Here is an 18697-nt window from a genome sequence, read left to right on the forward strand (position 1 = left end):
GCAGAGCACACCTTTAAAACCAGCCACTGGATTGCAAACTGTCTGCTTTCTGAGCTCAACCCCTGGGCCCACAGCAGCGGCTGGCACATGGTAGATACTCAGCGGCAGCCCGACCCGAATCTATCCTGGGCGCCTTCATGTAGCCCCTGCCTGGGTCCTCCTGGCACTCAGTGAAGCACCAACAGAATCGACCCCCTTCAGACAAGGATACCAGAGCTGGGCTGAGGTGCCCGAGGGGCCCAGTTTTGGTTCCACGCCTTGGGGAGACCAGTACCTGCAGGGAAGGCCTGTAGAAGCGATGGAGAGGATGGAGGAGAGCTGAGCTCTGGCCCCTCACACTCACGGCCTCCACCATCACTGACTGCGGCCCCGTGGGGCGCGGGCTGCTCCCTTTCAGCTCAGTGGTGACCCCACGCTCTAGCCCACCCGAATCCCTGATGGTGTCCAGCAAACACCCCTCCCCCACTGCTCCATGCCTTCTGGCTGAGAGAGGCGTCCTCCCCTCCCCCACCAGACCTGACTGTCCTCACCCAGCTCTCCTCCCACGTGGCCCACACTGTCCCCAGGAGGCCTGCTCCGTGGGGCGCCCCTGACCTGTCCCCGCCGCATGAGGCCCAGCTACCTGACCGGACCTTGGCTTGATGGCCCCTTCGGTCAGAGGCGGTGTCCCGTTTGTCTGGCTCTCACCCCCAGGCCTGGCTGAAGCGTGCGCGGGCCTCACCTGCTCGCAGAGGGAGCGCAGGCCCATGTCATCAAGACGGTCCAGCTCGAAGGTCTCACCCAGCATGGGGTTGAAGGGCTTGGCGATGCGGTGCACGGTGGTGGAGTAGGAGGACACGGAGAAGGCCGCCACCAGGCACATCTGCTCCACGGAGCTGGTGCAGTGCACGGCCTTGTCCAGCAGGTGGTGGTACTCCAGGTCCTCCGTCAGCCGCTGGAGCATGGACAGGGGCTCGTTAAAGTTGACCTGCGGGCGGGGTGTCAGGTCGGGGGTCTGCACAGACCGTCCACTGCTCCCAGCACAGACCTGTGGTTGTCGGCACAGCAGCCTTGCTTTTCTCAGATGTTCAGGGACATCACTGCTCAGACCACCTTCACAGAGAGGCTCATCTGAGGACCTGTCTAAAGCCACAGCCCCACTCACTGGCCTGCCTCCCCGCCCCTCCTGCCTGTTTTCTCCATAGCCCTCACCACGTTCTGACCTGCTGCATCTGGCAGAATTCTGTTACATTTACTGTCAGTCTCCCCTCCTAGGATGTAAATGCCAGGGCAGTGAATCATAGAAATCAGTGAATGAGTGAGTGAATGAATGAATAGGTGAATGAATGGATGAAGTGGGTCTACCTTGTATTCTGAGCTATTATGCAAGTCTTCTGTCCTGGGTCACAGAGTGAAACCAAGTCTGGCCTGGAGCAGCCCCAGCTCCCGCTCCATGGAGATGCCACTGTGATCTAGCAGCACGAGAGCGCCAGCCCTGCCCTTTGCCTGCTGGTGACCTCGCTGGGGTGGGGACCAGGGGCAGCCCAGCATGGAGGAGGAGGGTTCACCCAGCCCCATACACAGCCCAATGTTACCACTCCCCATCTGCCAGGGTGGGAGGCACTTTGAGGGCCCCCTGTCTGATCAATGCAGAGCCCCTTCCTGGCTCCTTACCTCCAAGCGTGAGACCTCTGCCCTGGGGGAATTTCAGCAGTGCGGATGGAACACGATTCAATAACACGTTATATGCTCCTCAAGTGTCATTAAGAAAATGACACCCAGGGCTGCGTATACTTCCAAAGGCCATTACTTCCCATCCATGCACAAGAAAACAGCCCCCAGGGCCCCCCTGGCCGCTCTGCCCGGCCCCTACCGGCATGGGGATCTTGGAGAGCTCCCGGCCGATGCAGTTCTTCATGATGCTCCAAAGATTAAGACTGTAGTTGGGCTTGTCAGGGATGCGGACACGCCTCTTGACTTTGGGGGGGCCCTGGCGCACAAGTGAGGTGCTGTCTAGCACCTACCAGAGAAGCAGAGTGCGCCCATCAGCAGAGGCCTGGTCGCCTCGGCCCCCAGGCCTCGCCCCCGCTTCTGGCCCAGGGCGGTCTGAGGACCAGGCCCGCGCTGGGACGTTGCTGGCAGGAGGGGAAGGCTCTGCCTGAGCTCAGATGAAGGCACCAGGCACAGGGCCCGCCCCTGGGGGCCCCGAGTTCAAAGTGCTGGCCTCCCCACTTCACCCCCCCTTCGGGGTCCCACCTCACTCACATTGTCTGAGGTCCATTCCACGGAGCCTGTAGTCCCACCCTCGGCTTTTCTGCAGGAAACACAAAAGGGAAGGCAAGTTATTTACAAATTCTGAGGCCTCCTGGGGACCCAGCCCCCTTCTATTCAGTCCCCTCAGTGAGGTCCGAGGGGCAGCTTGCATCTCCAAGGGGAGCGTCTCCAGTTCAGGACTCAGGTGGGGCTGAGGGACCTGGGGCAGCAGTTTGGAGGGGTTCCCACCCACTGGTGCCCTGTGGCAGCAGCCGCCCAGCCAAGTTCTCACCAGGGGTCCCTGCACACAGGCCCCTCCTGGGGACTGGCTGACCAAGACCCAGAGAAGCCAAGGGATGGGCACCTCTGGGAGAGCCCCCGGGAGCCCCGTGGGTCCCCTCTGGCATGGACAAACCCCATTGTGTCCTCACTGTGCTGGTCTGATTACCGCATTCGACTTGGGTTCAGGAAGGGAAGGAAGTGGGTCAGATGGATCTCTGTGCCTAGGAATACTTGTGGTGAGATGGTGGCCAGAGCAGCAGGGGGCATTCTGGCTGAGGGGCCCAGGCTCTGAGGGAGCTCCCAGGAGGAGTGACCTGGGCCAGCCTGGTCAGGGGACAGGCACTAGGCAGTTAGGGCCTTGGATGGGAAGAACCCACCCAGGTCCCTGGGGAGAGGGGGAAGGCACTGCAGACAAGGGGGCACCTGGCAGAGTATCTGCCCACTGCAGCTGCAGCACGAGTTGGGGGGCTGCGTGAGCACTGGGGGCTGTGCCAGGAGCCAGGGGAGCCAATGAAGAGTACTGAGCACAGGGTCACCTGCTTGCTGGTTGGGTGGGAGCAGAGGGGCCTGGGCTGTTGCTGAGGTATGGAAGGAGGCCAGGGCGGGGCATGCGGGAGGCAAGCCCAGGCCCTGGGGGCTCCAGGTATAGGGGAGTGGACAGGGAGCCAGAGGGAACCTGAGCAGGACCCCCCTGGCCTCAGAGCCCAAAGGGTGCCACTACCAGGTGATAATGGAATTTCAGAACAGCTAAGTTGTGCTAATTTTGAGAGCAATATAAGCGATTTTTAAATATTATTGGGAAATGCAGCATTCACAGCAGCACTATTTACAATAGCCAAGACATGGAAGCAACCTAAGTGTCCACTGACAGAGGAATGGATAAAGAAGATGTGGTACATATATACAATGGAATATTACTCAGCCATGAAAAAGAATGAAATATTGCCATTTGCAGCAACGTGGTGGACCTAGAGATTATCATACTAAGTGAAGTAAGTCAGAGAAAGACAAGTATCATATGATATCACTTATATGTGGAATCTAAAATATGACACAAATGAACTTGTTTATGAAACAGACTCACAGACACAAAAGACAAACTTATGGTTATGAAAGGGGGAAGAGGGATAAATTAGCAGTTTTGGATTAGCAGATATAAACTACTATATATAAAACAGATAACAAGGTCCTATTGTATCGCACAGGGAACTATATTCAATATCCTGTAGTAAACCATAATGGAAAAGAATATATGTATTGGGTTGGCCAAAAAGATGTTACAGAAAAACCTGAACGAACTTTTTGGCCGTGTGTGTGTGTGTATATATATATATATATATATATATATGTATGTAAAACTGAATCACTTTGCTGTACACCAGAAACTAACGCAACATTGTAAGTCAACTATACTTCAATTAAAAAATTTTTTAAAATATTATTGGGGGACTTTCCTGGTGGCACAGTGGTTAAGAATCCGCCTGCGAGTGCGGGGGACACGGGTTCGATCCCTAGTCCAGGAAGATCCCACATGCCACGGAGCAGCTAAGCCCATGCACCACAACTACTGAAGCCCGCATGCCTAGAGCCCGTGCTCCGCAACGAGAAGCCACCGCTATGAGAAGCCTGTGCTCCGCAACAAAGAGTAGCCCCAGGCTTCCCTGGTGGCGCAGTGGTTGAGAGTCCGCCTGCCGATGCAGGGGACACGGGTTCGTGCCCTGGTCCGGGAAGATCCCACATGCCGCGGAGCGGCTAGGCCCGTGAGCCATGGCCGCTGAGCCTGCACGTCTGGAGCCTGTGCACCGCAACAGGAGACGCCACAACAGTGAGAGGCCCGCGTACCAGAAAAAAAAAAAAAGAGTAGCCCCCGCTTGACGCAATGCAACCAAAAATGATGATGATAATAAATAAATAAAATAAATAAATATATGTATAAAAAATATGATTGGGAAATGGAAATATACCACTGATAGGACCAGAAACTCCCTGAGGGGTAAGAGGAATCCAAACCATGCCTTTTCCCTGGAAGAAACCAGGACAGGGAAGTGGTGAAACACGCTGGTCCACAGAGGCAAAAAAGGAGCAGGCACAGGTTTTCACCGGCCTCCTCCCGGCCAGGCTGGGCTTCAGGGGGGGTCAGGGAAGGCAGCATGGGGTGGGCAGGCCACAGCATACATGTAGGAGTGAGGCCGCTGAGAAGTATGCAGTTCCTGAGGGCGAGCAGGGGAACACATGGTCCTGACACACCTTGTTATGAGGGTGTCAGTGGGCAGCACAGGCTGCAGTCAGTTCTTTCCCCTGTGGGGCTCATCGGCCACTTTTATGTCCCCAAACACTGCCATATACACCAACCCTTCTAGGGTCAGGACCTAAGGCAACCCGACAAGAATGAGCAACGCTGGTGAGGACTGAGCCCCGAACCATATTAAAATCTGTGCTCAAGCCCCGCATGCTCCCCTGACCACAGCCCTGCCGCCCACCCCATCTCACGTGCTTCCCTCCGCACGTGTCCTGCCAGCTCGGTCCACAAGCACAGGCGCTTCCCGAGGGTCCCAGGGAGTGTGGCAATGTGGCTTTCAGTGCTAGTAACTGTCTCATTTACTATTAATGTGTATTTAGAAAGATCCTGAAAGAGCAAGCTTTTATGAAAAATGAAACAAAGACTTTGAAATAGAAAATAAAAGAGGCTTTCTGTGTCTCCAGTCTGCTCTGGAATGCTGACACAGTGGTGGAGTGGCTGGGAACTTGTGCGGCTCTAGGGCAGGAACTGGATGCAGCCAATGACCTGTTGTCCATTTAAAATGAAATCCCAATACAAACTCTATTTGGGTATTTTTGATTTAAGGAAGAACAGAACCAATCTAAGCAAAAATACCGTCTGGAGCAAGACTTAAAGAAAACCCCAAGTGCGAAGAACAGGTGGAGCACGAGAACAGGCCGGCACGGCTGACCCGGGAGAGGTTCCTTCCAGGTGGCCACCCAGCCCCGAGCCCACCTGTCCTCCTTGGGCTCAGTGATCACTGTGATGAAGGATGTGGAGTCTTCCATGGCGTCGAAGTACTCGGTATCTTCATCTTCCTCACTGTCCTCGCCTTTGGTGGTTAAGAGGCTTCCTAGAGACACACAGAGCCACTGCCTCAGTTTGTGACTTCAACAGTCGCGCCTGCCCAGGGAGGTCTAGAGCCCACGGCCCCTCCCCACCTCTGTCACCCCGCTGTGGTGCCCGCGCTCCCTTTCCTGGAACGCACTTTCACCCTCTTGCTCAGAGCCTCCCTACTTCTGGAAGCTTTCCCTGATCTCTAAACATGCTGGTCAGTCTCTCTGTGGCCCAGCTTCCCTTTCTGATGGACCCCCTTCCCAGGGCACCCGTGACCCTGAGCCCCAGGTTAGGTGGGCAGCCACCTGGCACCCGGGCAGCCCTGCCACAGAGGGGACAGTTGGACTCACTGAGCTCTTCTCTGGAGATTGGAAGACTAGACACGGGGAGACTGTGCCCACTGTGAGGGCGTGGGGGATACAGAGGCACACAGGCACCAGAGCCGGCCAAGCGGGCCCAGACGTAGGTGCATTGAGGGGTATGTAACCTGGGGGGGCTGTGTAAGCTGAGCCAGCTGGCAAAGGGGACACTGACGGTGGACTGGATGGATGGACTGACGCCCACTCACCCTCGCTGAAGCTCTTGGTGGGGTTGGTGGCCCGGCCGGGGGCAGTGCGGAAAGCGCGTTCGAGGCTGTTGTGCTGCTTGGCCAGCTGCTCGATGGTCTCCTCCAGATGGACGCGCTGCTCCTGCTCATACTGCAGAGCCCGCTGCCATTTCCGGCTGTGCGTCTCCGCTAGTTCCAGGAAGTCCCTGCAGGCCTGCGAGGGGGCGTGGCCTGTGAGCCAGGCAGGGCAGAGAGGAATGCCCGGGGGTGCCGTGGCCCCTCCCCCTCCCATCGCAGGTGGGTCAGAAACATCTTTGCTGCCCCCTGTGGCTTCCGTGGGGTCATGGGGACCCTGGCTTTCTCTGAACCAGCCTGGCATCTGCCCTGGTCAGTGCCCCACAGTCAAGATGCCATTCGAGAGCACTAAACCCGGTGTTGCTGGTCATGCTGCCTCGCCAGTTATCAGCTGGGGTGCTGCGTGTTCCTGGTGGCAGGGGCCCCAGCTCTCAGCTGCTGCATCCTCACTGTGGTCTGGGCCTAGGTTTGTCATAACCCCTGTCCCCACTGGAACCAACACAGCAGCTCAGGCCAGACCCTGGCTTTGGCACAGAAGGAAGGAAAGCCACCTTTCTGCTACACCGCCTGGCTCAGAGCTAAAGGGTCTTGTCGAACTTTCTACCAAGTTACCTCAAAGTCTGTATCACATAAACTCTGCTTTTAAGGTTCCCCCTTCAAACTTGTGGCCTACTATGACATCCAGATTCTTTTCAGCTTCCCGGGTCCATAAGTGGTTCTAGCACACTCTTAGGAAACGGGATGGTTGTTTTGCCCCTGTCATCACAGTAGAGAAGAGGGTCTGGGCTTCAGCTGTCCCTGGAGGGCAGCAAGGTCCCAGCCGGGCACCACTGGACTTGCCCTTCCTGGACTCCTCTAACGTGGTCGGAAGGGACATGGTTCCCGGCCCAACCTGCATCAGTGATCTCAGGCTGCCACTCCCCACCACCCCCTTACCACCGGCCACTGAGCTCCACGCACATCACATGAGGTCTGATGCTGAGGGTTAGAGACTTGATTCCTGGAGGGAGAGAGGCACGGTGCCTCTTCTCTGTGACAGGGACCGCACAGCACTACCTGAAGGGCTGTCAGGAGGAGCCAGGGAGGTGACGCAGAGCTCAGGGCCAAGGGGCACTCAATGGACACCCCCTTCATCACGGCTGGCGCCCGAGCACATGCCTTCACCCTGCCTGGGCTCGGCTGGCTCTCCAGCCCCATAAGGAGCCAAGCCCCAGTGGCGGCCTGGCTGGTGGAAAGGGCCCCGGCGTGGGGCTCCAGAAGGCTGGCCACTCATCTGGCCCCGCACGTCACTCCTTAACAAGCCCTCCCCGGGCACCTTCCCTCTGTCATCCCATCTCATCTCACCCCCAGTACCATGCAGAGTGGGCAGGGCAGGGGCTCGCCACCCCACCTTTCTGAAGATGTGGAAACGGAGGCCCAAGGCAACCAGCAAAGTGTAGTGGAAAAGGTCGCATGATCAGGACTGGGAAGGCCCAGTTCCCACATGGGTCACTCAGCCCCACTGAGCCCATGTCCTGTCCATAAGCCACAATGGTAAAGCCCCACAGACCCTGCATTTGCAGCCCCCCCGCCCCATCTCAGCTCACTCAGCAAAATCCTTGAGGTGGGAGGAGGGGGATTGTCCCTATTTATCAGATGAGGAAACTGAGGCTTAGTTCCCAGCAGTTCCCCAGCAAGGCTCTGGGGAGGGAGCACTTCAAGGGCCTCCCGCCCTCCCTTGCAGGTCTGGTCCCTGCCCAGCCACATGCCACTGTAACCCGCTTCTCCAGAAGGGGCAGGGATTTGTGCTGACAGGTGTCCTGGCACAGGTTAGGGGGAGGGAGAGACTTTAGTGGGGAAGGAAAGAAATCTCCTTATGCACTTAGCAGGCTCTGGAGGTGAGAGATGCTGCATCCAGGGCTGTTGCAGGTCTGGGGCTATTCTGGATCTATAAGGCTTGCCCACTGGTGCAGAGCTGCAGTCAGTGACTACCATGCAATTTGGGGACCCCCAAGGTGGGCTCCTGAGTGGCCTGTGTCCACTTCATCCTTGCTTCCCTTGACCCTAAGCTCGGCCCCAGTGCCTAGTCAGGTTAGTCTGGGCTCCAGCCACCCATTTGCTGACCAAGGAAGGAGTCCTAACTGCAGGGGCGCCGTCACTCTGCCGCTGCCCCAGCAGCTCTCAGACCACCGAGCCAGGTGCGCGGTGCTGTCAGAAACACATCCCAGAGGACTGGCTCTGGCGGGTGTGTGTGGGGGTGCCCTTGTCTACCTGGGCAGCGCCGGGTCCACCGCTTCAGGGAAGCCCCTTGCTGGATCCTCCTGTCCCCCTGAGACTGAGGCCCAGGGAGGAGGGGCTGCCCAGGTCAACAATGGGCGAACAGGACAGGACCCCAGGCCACATGAGGCACGGTCCCCTTGCCTGGCTGTCTTGGGGAGAAGGTGCAGGGGCCCGGGCTGTGTCATGCATGGAGCCTTGTTACAGGTGAGACACACGATGGGTGCTTCACGTTTTCTGGTTCTTAGGGTCTGTGGGTGCCCTGCCTGGTGGCAGGTTGCCTGCCCCATCAGACTAGCTTGGCAGCTGCACAAGAGCCTCTGGACTCTGCCCTTGCCTTTCCTTAGCGCTGCTCCGTCGTACCTGCCGCTGTCACTCCCCACCAACCCTCTACAGCTCCTGCAGTCATCTCGCTGAGTTTTAACACAGATGGACACTTTCCTTTCATATAATTCACAGCATTTAAAACAAGGCTTATTGGGTTTCCTTGTTGGCACAGTGGTTAAGAATCCGCCTGTCAGTGCAGGGGACACAGGTTCAATCCCTGGTCTGGGAAGATCTCACATTCTGTGGAAAAACTAAACCCGTACGCCACAACTACTGAGCCTGCGCTCTACAGCCCGTGAGTCGCAACTACTGAAGCCCGCGTGCCTTAGAGCCCCATGCTCTGCAACAAGAAAAGCCACCGCAATGAGAAGCCCGCGCACTGCAATGAAGAGTAGCCCCCGCTCGCCGCAACTAGAGAAAGCCCACACTCAGCAACAAAGACCAATGCAGCCAAAAATAAATACATTAATTTATATAAAAAAAATAAAACAAGGCTTATAAAAGAGCCACAAATAACAGTATAAAATAGCCAAATGTCATGGTAAATAATTCTACAAACTCATGTCAGAGAGCTCTACATGGCCTCTGACCTTCCTAGCAGCAAAAGCAAAGAAGGAAAGATAACAAGTTTATAGTTCCCTGTATAGCACAGGGAACTATACTCAGTATCTTGTAATAACCTATAAGGAAAAAGAATCTGAAGAATAAATAACTGAATCACTTTGCTGTAAACCTGAAACTAACACAACATTGTAAATCAACTTCAATAAAAAATAAAATAAAATTTTAAAAAGCAAAGAGGGAAAGATGATTGTGCTGCAAAGATGAATTAGGCTCCCTTCCTCCTGCCCTTGATGTTCGTGACGCTCTCAACACTATAGGAATGATATGGAAGGGAAAACAGTGTTGGTTTTATTTTCTGAGACAGCTGACAGCCTCTCACAGACCTGGTCCCAGACCCTCTCCACACTCAGCTCCTGGGGCCCCGTCCTGCCCCACGCTCTCCCTCCTGTGTGACCACGTGCCTTCCTCCCCTTCTCTGGCCCCACCTCCCTCAGACCCACCATCCCCTGTGGGTCAGGGCTGTCGGTGCCGGTGCCAGGAGGGGAGGCGCACTCTCACAAGCACTGAGGTGGCTGCTTTAACAGCGTGACCGAGGAAGACATGGAGGCTCAGGGAGACCAAGGGACTTGATCAAGGCCACAGGCCATGCGTGTAGGGCCAGGGTCCAAGTCTCCCAGGGCGTGGAACCAGCACTGTCACTGTTTATTTTGTCAAGCTGGATCCTTACCCCCATCCGGATGCCCCTTGAGGCGATGTGGGGTCCCAGGGCCTTCCCGGAGTGGGGCTGGGCTCCTGGAGATGCTCGCTAACAAGGATGTTGGGGAATAACCCTGTTCAAGCAACAGGACCCAGCCATGCCTGGTCCCTGCAGCAGAAGCTGTTGCCCACACAGCCAGGGCTGCCAGCTGATAACCTGGGTGCCCTCCACCTTGCTGTCCCTGCAGGACAGGCTGATATGGAGCAGCAGAAGGGCAGGAAGTCAAATCCCCAGGACAGCGGGGGCCTCATCGGGGCCACATGCAGCTGGGCTGGGCGATGAAGATTAGAGCGTGTCAGAGTTGCCTGAAGAGGGGGGCACAGCGGAGGCTGCTGTACCCCAATATCGAGGGGCTCATGTGGCTGGACCAGGGCCTTTTCCACTGACTCCGGGGTGTGGGGGTCATCTGCAGCTGATGAGCTGCTCTGGTCACCCTGCAGGCTGTGGAGAGCCCGCCTGCCCCCTCTGCCCTGAGGTGCCTACCTGGTGTCCATCCCCAACTGCGCCGGTTTCCTCTGATGCTGCCGACCTTCTCCAGGCCCCATCCCAGCCAGCCGCGAACAGAGGCAGGTGCCGGTCTGGCCCCGCTGCCCTGGAATGCTGAGCTGGGCTGTGCGCTGTGTGCTCGCTAAGCTGGATTAGGCCTGGGGCCCGGCGATGGGCGGGTGACTGGGGGTGGCTCCCAGGGGCCCAGGAAGGGCCTGGCTGACCCTGGCCCTGAACACGGTCACGCTTCCCCTGAGGCCCCGCCACAACTCTCAGAGCTCACGCGCCGCCCTGACCAGGAGCAGAGCCACAGGCCACCCCAAAGCCCCCGACTCAGACACACTGGGCCAGCATCCAGGCCCCTCACGGCATCACCTCACTGCCTACTCTGGGGCAGGCCCATAACCTCCTGGACCTCAGTATTCTCGTGAACAGAGGGCTGAACCCCAGGACTCCTGCAGAGTCCCCGATTCTGTGACCCACTGGGTGATCGTCCTCTGGACGGGAACTGGGTTCCAGTCTCCCAGGCCTGCCCCTTCCTCCCACCCCCATGGCTGTCGAGAGTGTCCCTGAGATGAAGAGGTGCAGGGTCCTGTGGGCAATGCGATTCTACCTCTGTGGGGAAGGCAGGGGGCCTGTTGACACGCCCAAAGCAGAGTGAGAACCAAAAGCCCAGAGAGGAAATGGCGGCACCTCCCCCATGCCCCTGCACGGAGGCACCCACCGGGGACTCTCCCTTCCCAGAAGCCGGGCCCGTGAAGGGGGCTATGAGGGCTGTCTGCCCGGGGAAGCGTGTCGGGGCCCAATGGGAGTGGCTACCAGTCACCCCGACAGGTGTCGCACAGGACAGATGCAGAGTGTCTGAGCCGGAAACCTTGCCCAGCTGTGCCTGGGAGGAAGGAGGACGAATGCTAATCGCTTTTGCTGTTCCTAATCCTAATCCCGACCACAACCTCGCTGCTCCTCAAATGCGGGCGGGCGAGCAGGGCATGTGGGCAGTGGCCTGGGTCTCCTGCCCACCCTGTGTATGGCCTGAGGAGCCTCTCAAGCTCTAGGAGAGTCTGCAGAGCCGGGACCCCGCTCGGGCCCAGCCTTCAGTGGCCATGTGGAAACCATCAGTCTCCTGCACGGTCACTGCCGTCCTAGCCGGGCCATGAGGAGGGTGCCGGAGAGTCGCTGGATGTCGGGTGGGCAGCCCTCGGAGCCACAGAGGAGGTGGGGACAAGGGCCAAATGCCTGGTGGTTCCAGGCTGGGCGGGTGCCCTGGGCCGACAGGGCCAGCTCGGTGACTGTCCCCAGCTGTCTGCACACAGCAGGTTCTGATAACCCTGCTTGCAGGGAGGAAGGGAGAAAGGGCCACGTTTCCACCTGCAGCCAGCCAGGACCTGCCCTGGGGCTGACAGCCACATGACTGGCCTGCCGTGGCTCTCAGGCACAGGGCTGCCAGGTCAGTGGGTGGCCAGGGCCGAGGCTGCCCCACCATCTACCCCACCACATCGATCCTCACATGGCCAGGTCACTAGGACCCACCTCTCAATGGTCTGTAGTAATAATAAAGGTGGCGAACAGAAGAAAAACGTGCAGAATCACGGGTTCCCTGAGCCCCTCTGCATGGCCAGCAGCTCACACTAGGGACACATCAGGGTCAACACAGTCTCTCCTTCCCCTCCCACTGAGGAGCAACAGGCTGGCCTCAGCACATTACCTCCCGACGGTGGGAAAGGGCTGAGATTCAGGCTGGGACTGTCTGGCTTGGAGGCAGCCATGCTGGATGAAACACAGCCATCTCATGCTCCAAGACCAAGAGCGGGTCCCCCAGGAGCTGCGATGGGGGTGCCAGGCTCTCCCGGGGGTCCCTCTGGCTCAGTCTCAGCCACGCCGCCATGCTCCGTATCCACCACCCTCCCGGCCCCTGGAGGCTGGGCAGCTCCCAGGGCTGGGCCCCCTTCTCACGTGGCCCTCGGCTCGGGTTGCCCGGCATACAGGGGCCGGCCCCTCTCGGACACGGAGGGGATGGTCACGGCTTCTTCTTAATGTGACTCACTCACAGCACTGGGGAGTCAGCTTCTCACTTCAGTTCAAACTTTAAAATAGCCCTTTCCACATTCAAAATAGTTTACCCCTCGTGCACAGGAACCAGCACCATCTGGCTGCCAGTTTGCCAACCAATTTTAGACCGTCCTGGAATCTATTTTTACTCATCTCCCCAAGCCTGAAGTGAGCAAGCTGTCAGGGGCAGAACAGAGGTCAGCTGGACAGCAACCTGCCCACGGGCCCCGGAAGGACGAGGAGGGCGGCTCTGGGGCCTCTCACCACCACTCTGCTTGGGTGGGTGCGAGGAGCCCCTCATGATCTCCAAACAGGGCTCAGTGAAGCCTCAGAGCATTTCCAGCGGTAAACAGCCCCTTCTGATCTGGTCCGTTTCTATGATGCCACAAATCCAAGGTCCTGGCCAAGTGCCCTGAGTTGCTGCCTCTGCGTCTATGTATCCCCCGCCTCCCCCACATATCCTCACCTGCGCCCCTGTTCCCACTCCCACCGGCCGCCTCCCCCAGCCCCCAGTGCCTCTGCTCCCCCCTCATCATGCTCTCACAGCTCCTCCAACTGGAGCTGAAGCCCCCTCCCTCCAGGCCCAGCTGTCCTGGGCATGCGTCCTCCGCCACTTCCCCATGCCCCTGCCGTCAGGATCTGCGCCCCATCCCACCCGGCCAGCTCTATTGCGGAGACCAGGGTGTGTCCCTCGTGGGCCACTACCTTCCTTGGTAAAAGCATGCCGGGTCCATCCCACTGGGCCCTTGGAGGGGGGCCTGGTGGGCACCACCCTCTGTTGGCCAGCACACACCCCCTGGCTTTCTGCACCTCGACTGTCTTTGGTCTTTTGTGGGGCTTGCCTGCCATCCAGCTCTGCTTGCCCACTGGCTGCCCAAAACCTATTCCTGAGGTCAAGGGCCCCCCAACTCTGAGGGGCCTCTCACAACTCAGGTGTAGGGGCCATGTCAGGAGGGGGCCTGCAGAAGCAGAAGTGGGGAGCAAGCCCCGAGGCTGCCAGCTGACGGAGGGGCTCAGCGCCTTCACGCTGGTACTGTGGCTGCCTCCAGGCCTGCCTGAGAGTCACAGAAGCGGCTCTCTCCCTGCCAGGCTCCACCGCCTGGCAGGTGGACAGACCCTATTTCCCCCACAGGGAGGGGAGCGTGCACCCTACCAGCCCAGGGCAGGCTCGCCCCAGAATGACCGTGGCACCACTGTGGGGCTCTTCTGCCCAGGGCAGGGGCCCAAGGCCAACCCACAGGGGAGCCCAGGTGTGCTGGGCCTAGTGACAGGTAACACAGCCCTGGCCTTCTGCACAGAGCCCCGCAGCCAGCAATGGGGATGGCCCAGGACCAATGGCTGTGACCCTCTGTGCTCATGTAGCCGCCGGGCCTGCCACCCTTGGGCAAAATGACCGCTCTGGGCCTCGGGGGTGGCACGTGAATAATACAAACGACAGCGATGACAAGGAAGCTGTAATGACACCAACCTCACGTGGCCGTTGTGAGAAGCAAAGTAACGGGAGGAAACTGGGGCGGGCGCCTGCTATCACACTGCCACCATCCCAGAGGCCTGCCTCCAAGCGCTCTGCTTTCCCACAAAGACAAACTTGCGGGAAAAAAGAAGAAAATGGGAGTTTGTTCTTTTCACTTTATGGAAACAAATACCCAAAGCCTGAGCTGGTAACATGTATTAATTCTGCCATTCTCTACCTCAAACCTCGTGATGGAGCCAATGCTGTAACACCGCATGCGTCCTGGTTCTTGGGGAGGGAGGTGCTGCTTGCGGTCCCCACACCAGGGCCGGGGGAGCCCTGCACACGTGCAGTGCTTCGAGGCTCAGTCTCTGAACCACGGCTGATCACTGCGCTGTGAAGTTCCTTCTAAATGGCATCAAACGCAGTTACCCAGACGGTGATCCAAGCATGGACCCGCTGCACTGCCGTTGATCAGACTCACAAAATCACCCACTAGGGAATTTTGCCAGACACTAAGCAATTCACTCAGTCGCTCCCATGTTCTTTCACAACCAACTCCTCTCTCTTATTCACTGAGGCTCCCATATGCTGGACACTGTGCCAGGCATGGAAGCTCCAGGGCTCCCAGCATCACCAGGGAGACCGTGTCCTGTCTGCACACTGCTGCGGTAGAAAAGCCCATGAAACAACAAGGTCCCACTGTATAGCACAGGGAACTATACTCAACATCCTGGGATAAACCATAATGGAAAAGAATATAAAAAGGAATGTATACATGTGTATAACTGAGTCACTCTGCTGTACAGCAGAAATTAACACCACGTTGTAAGTCAACTATACTTCAATTAAATAAGTTATTTAAAAAAGAAAGAAAGAAAGAAAAGCCCACGAGACTCGTGGACCTGCAGACAGGGCGACAGTCAGCAGAGTGGGGCGGGGATGCGGAGCTGGGAGTGGGGTAAAGGTGGGCAGAGGAGGGGTTCCTGACCCTCCTTCCCCCGCTCAAGGGAGGGATGGGTTTATTTCCCTCCTATGAGGCGCAAGGCTCTGGAGCCTGAAGACCTGGGCTCTTATCCTTAGCAGCTGCCTCAGTTTCCCCACTATAAGTGGCTGAGTGGGTCGGGGGGAGATGGTGCATGCAGAACGCCTTGCAGGCGACGTGACCATGGGTAGTTGATTCTCTCTCCTGTCCTGGCTCCCTGCTGGCCAGGGCCCCACCAGCCCCTGGCACCCAGGGCCGACCCAGCCAGGTGGACTGTGAGATGGGCCCTGGGAGTAGCCGTGGGCTTGCGGGTGGGCTTCCCAGGAGAGGTAATGTACATCTGAGGGGCGATAGGTGGGGAGGGTCTGAGAGGCTGTGGCCTCCTCAGGTTAGGTGAGTGGCCAACTCTGGCAGGGGACGGGAGGCAGACGGGGAACAGGTGGGAGAGGAGGCTGGGAGGGGCTGCTGGGCCCCCGGGGACAGTCAGGGGTCATGTGAACCCCACACCTGTTCCTCCCAGGTGGGAAGGAGATGTGTCTGCTCTCATTTCCAGGGCAGCGGGTGGTAAGGCCGTCATCCACACAGCCAGCGAGCTTCGCCCAAAGACCAGGTCCTGCCCAAGTGGCCACCACAACTGGGGAACTGTCCGCAGAGGCCCAGGAAGGGTAAAAGGGTGGGGGAGCTTTAGAGCCTGATGGCGTGGGTGCCGTCCCAGCACAACGCTTACAGGGAACCATGTGTAAAAAGCTTGGCACCCCCTGCGCACAGCAAGTGTCCACAGCTAGTGTTTTCCTTCCCTGCCTGGGAGAAATCCTCCTGACCCTTTCCGGCCCCACTCTGTGGCCACTACCTCTCCCTCTGCAGGCCCCCCCCTGCCACTGAGGGTCACTCCCCAGCCCTTCCATGGCCCTCTACACACTTGGCCTTCACCAGTGGGTGTGTGAGCTGCTGCCCTGCTTAGCTACTCCTCCCAAAGGCTGTACTGCTGAGCCCAAGTGAGACTCAGCATCACAAGGAAGATCCCTGGACCATCCCTGGGATCCCTGGATCCTCAGGGGCCGGACAGGTCTGCCTGGTCCTCGCCGAGTCCCTACCTGGCACAGGCCCAGGGCAGGATCAGTGGGAAGCCACTCAGGTCTGGGTTCAAATCCCATCAGGCAGGACTTTCCTAACTGCTTGAGCCCCAAGTTCACTATGGGGCCGCTGACCTGCTCAGCTGCTGCCCCCCGAGGCCTCCTGAAGGCCCACCAGGCACCACCCTCGCAGGCCTGCTAGAAAGAACCCTGCCAACGGAAACCACAATAGGAGGGAAGGAGGCCGGGGCTCAGTACCACATTCCCGTGGGAAAAAAAAAAAAACACGTTTATGACTTGATTTCATAAAGCTCTGTTCCTGTGTCTCAGCAACCAGGCTGGGTCATTTCTCTGCAAGGCCAGGTGACCAGGGTGGCGAGGGGTAGTGACCAGCAGCTCTGCACCCTGCTCAGAGCCTGCACTTTCTCACTGACCTCGTCCAGGTGAGGAAACGGGGCTAGAATGGCTTTGTAAATGGTCACTTAGCAGGTAAGTGAGATGTGGGCCACTTAGAACTTTTACCCCTGAGATACAAGACCCACTTTGATTGAGACAGAGTGTATCGGGCACTCCCACTGGGCTACTATTGGGGCCACAGGTGAGTAAGACCTGAGCTTGACCTCAAGGGGCACAAAGCCTGGTGGGGGATCAGACGTTGAAATAATGGGCTAAACACTGCTCAGTGGGCTGGGACCACTGGGGGATCTAACCAGGAGGAACGGCTTCCTGATGGGGAACTCGGAGAGCCTCCCGGCCGTGGTGACGTCCATGTGGGGTTCTGAAGGATAAAAAGGGATCTGCCAGGCATCTGAAGGGTGGGGAAGGGGTATTCTAGAGGGTACAGTGCAGGCAACGGAAATACAGTTCAGTATTCCTGATCCAGAACCTCCCCCAGACATCCTGTTCCCTGAAACACGTACAAAAGGGGCCAGCCTCAAGGTGAGGGCCAGATGCCCCCTTGGGGAGCAGGGCCACAGGGACAGGCCTGCCTCAGTCGCCACGGTTCCTGGGATCTTGGAAACTGTCCAGAAAGCCTCCCTCCCTGCCCTGCTGGGAGCTCAGGATCTAAAGGCTAATGATAGTGATGCCTTCTCCTGAATCTGAAGGTTTAGAAATCTCCCTCTACTTCTCTCCTGAAGGCTGAACAACCCCAGACTCTTGGCCGTCTTGGGGGAAGGTGAAGAAGCAGCAGTGCATCTCCCTGTGTGGGGAAAGTGCAGCCTGCCCAGGGCCCTCCACAGGATGTGTTTGCCTGCGGGCTTTGTGTGGCCTGCCGTCCCCCATTTTCTGCTCCATTTCCATGACCCAGGCTTAATCGGAGCCCACGAGGTGGAAAACCCAGAGCCATTCACCATCCACAGGAGGGGGCTGCCCTGGCTGTGCGGCTGGTGGGAGGAGAGATTCCCTGAGTTCCCCAGTAGGGGCTCCCGTCAGTCAGGGCAGGGGGCAGGGAGGGGATGGTGGAGAGGCAGTAGGAAGCCAGTGTGGGGGAAGCAGCTTCCTCTTCTTACACTGAGATCTGGGCGGATCTGAGGGATGAGGATTTGTGCCTTCTGGGGACAGCTGGGGGTGGCTTCCACCCATCCTGGGTCCCCACCTTCCCAGGAAAGACCCTGGTAGGGCTGCAGCCTAAAGGTAAAAGGCACACCAGGGACTCAGGTCCCTGAGAATGGGGGTTTGCCCCAGGTGGATGCGAGGCCACCCTCCATGTGCTGACCTCAGAGTGGAAGGGGGCCTCTGCAGCCCTTGAGGGTCTCACCCTCACCGTCACGAGGGCCATGACTCCCGCAGCGCGCTACACAGACTTGGGTTTGCGTCCAGTTTGGCCACTTAGCAGCTGGTGACCCTGGGCAGCTCAGGGAGTTCTCTGTGCCTCTGTCTCCACGTGGATATTAGCGGTACTAACGAAGCTGTGGGGAGGGGTAAGGGGTCCTGGATGGGAGTAGGCTCCCCTCGGGGCTCGGGGGTGGGAGCCACATGGATGCCTTAGTTACAGCTCCCTGGTCCAAACCCCTCCTAGTAACAGGGGTGGAGGCCAAAGCCTGGCCAGGAGTGGGGACGCTTTGCCTAGGTGGCCCCTCTGCACACAGCGGGGGTTTGGGCGTTCAGGGTCTGACAGCCTCCCAGAACTGAGCCGGCTCTTGCCAGGTGAGAAGCAGCTGTCAGGAAGGGTCCCTGGAATAAATGCAGGACTCTGCACTAGGCTGGGCTCCCAGCACCTCACTTCTGTGCCCCCACAGTGGAGGTGGATGGGAGAGGCCCTCACGTCAGGTTCATGTTTGCAGGGGGCGCAGATCCCAGCCCAGGGTGCAGGCTCGTCACTTGGGTCCAGCACTCCAGGTGCCAGAACTGCTAACAGGCTTGCTAATCATCCCCAGGGGCCTGAGCTTCCCATCAAACAATTCATTACGCACTTAGGTAGCGAGCTGTTTTTATGGCTTCGTAAACACAGATGAGCCTCTGATGCCTGATAAAATACTTTCGCTAGAGATGCCAGCTGAGCAGCGCATTATC

The 18697-nt window shown here is 58.1% G+C and overlaps 1 protein-coding gene across 2 annotated transcripts in view; it reads right to left on the bottom strand.

The window, feature by feature from the left end:
• The window catches only part of OSBP2 (oxysterol binding protein 2), a 139503-nt gene that overhangs the window by 12100 nt on the left and 108706 nt on the right, over nucleotides 1–18697 (bottom strand). For both annotated transcript variants that reach the window (XM_027124295.1, XM_027124294.1), the window contains exons 4-8: nucleotides 6180–6372; nucleotides 5510–5627; nucleotides 2245–2293; nucleotides 1853–1999; nucleotides 722–967 (exon numbers count right to left, since the gene is read on the bottom strand). In XM_027124295.1, coding sequence (XP_026980096.1) covers nucleotides 722–967; nucleotides 1853–1999; nucleotides 2245–2293; nucleotides 5510–5627; nucleotides 6180–6372 — 753 coding nt within the window. The remainder of the gene's footprint in view (nucleotides 1–721; nucleotides 968–1852; nucleotides 2000–2244; nucleotides 2294–5509; nucleotides 5628–6179; nucleotides 6373–18697) is intronic.

The sequence above is a fragment of the Aethalodelphis obliquidens genome, unplaced genomic scaffold (genome assembly GCF_003676395.1).
Source record: "Aethalodelphis obliquidens isolate GAN/ISIS:26980383/991018 unplaced genomic scaffold, ASM367639v1 scaffold28, whole genome shotgun sequence".
Taxonomy (NCBI): domain Eukaryota; kingdom Metazoa; phylum Chordata; class Mammalia; order Artiodactyla; family Delphinidae; genus Aethalodelphis; species Aethalodelphis obliquidens.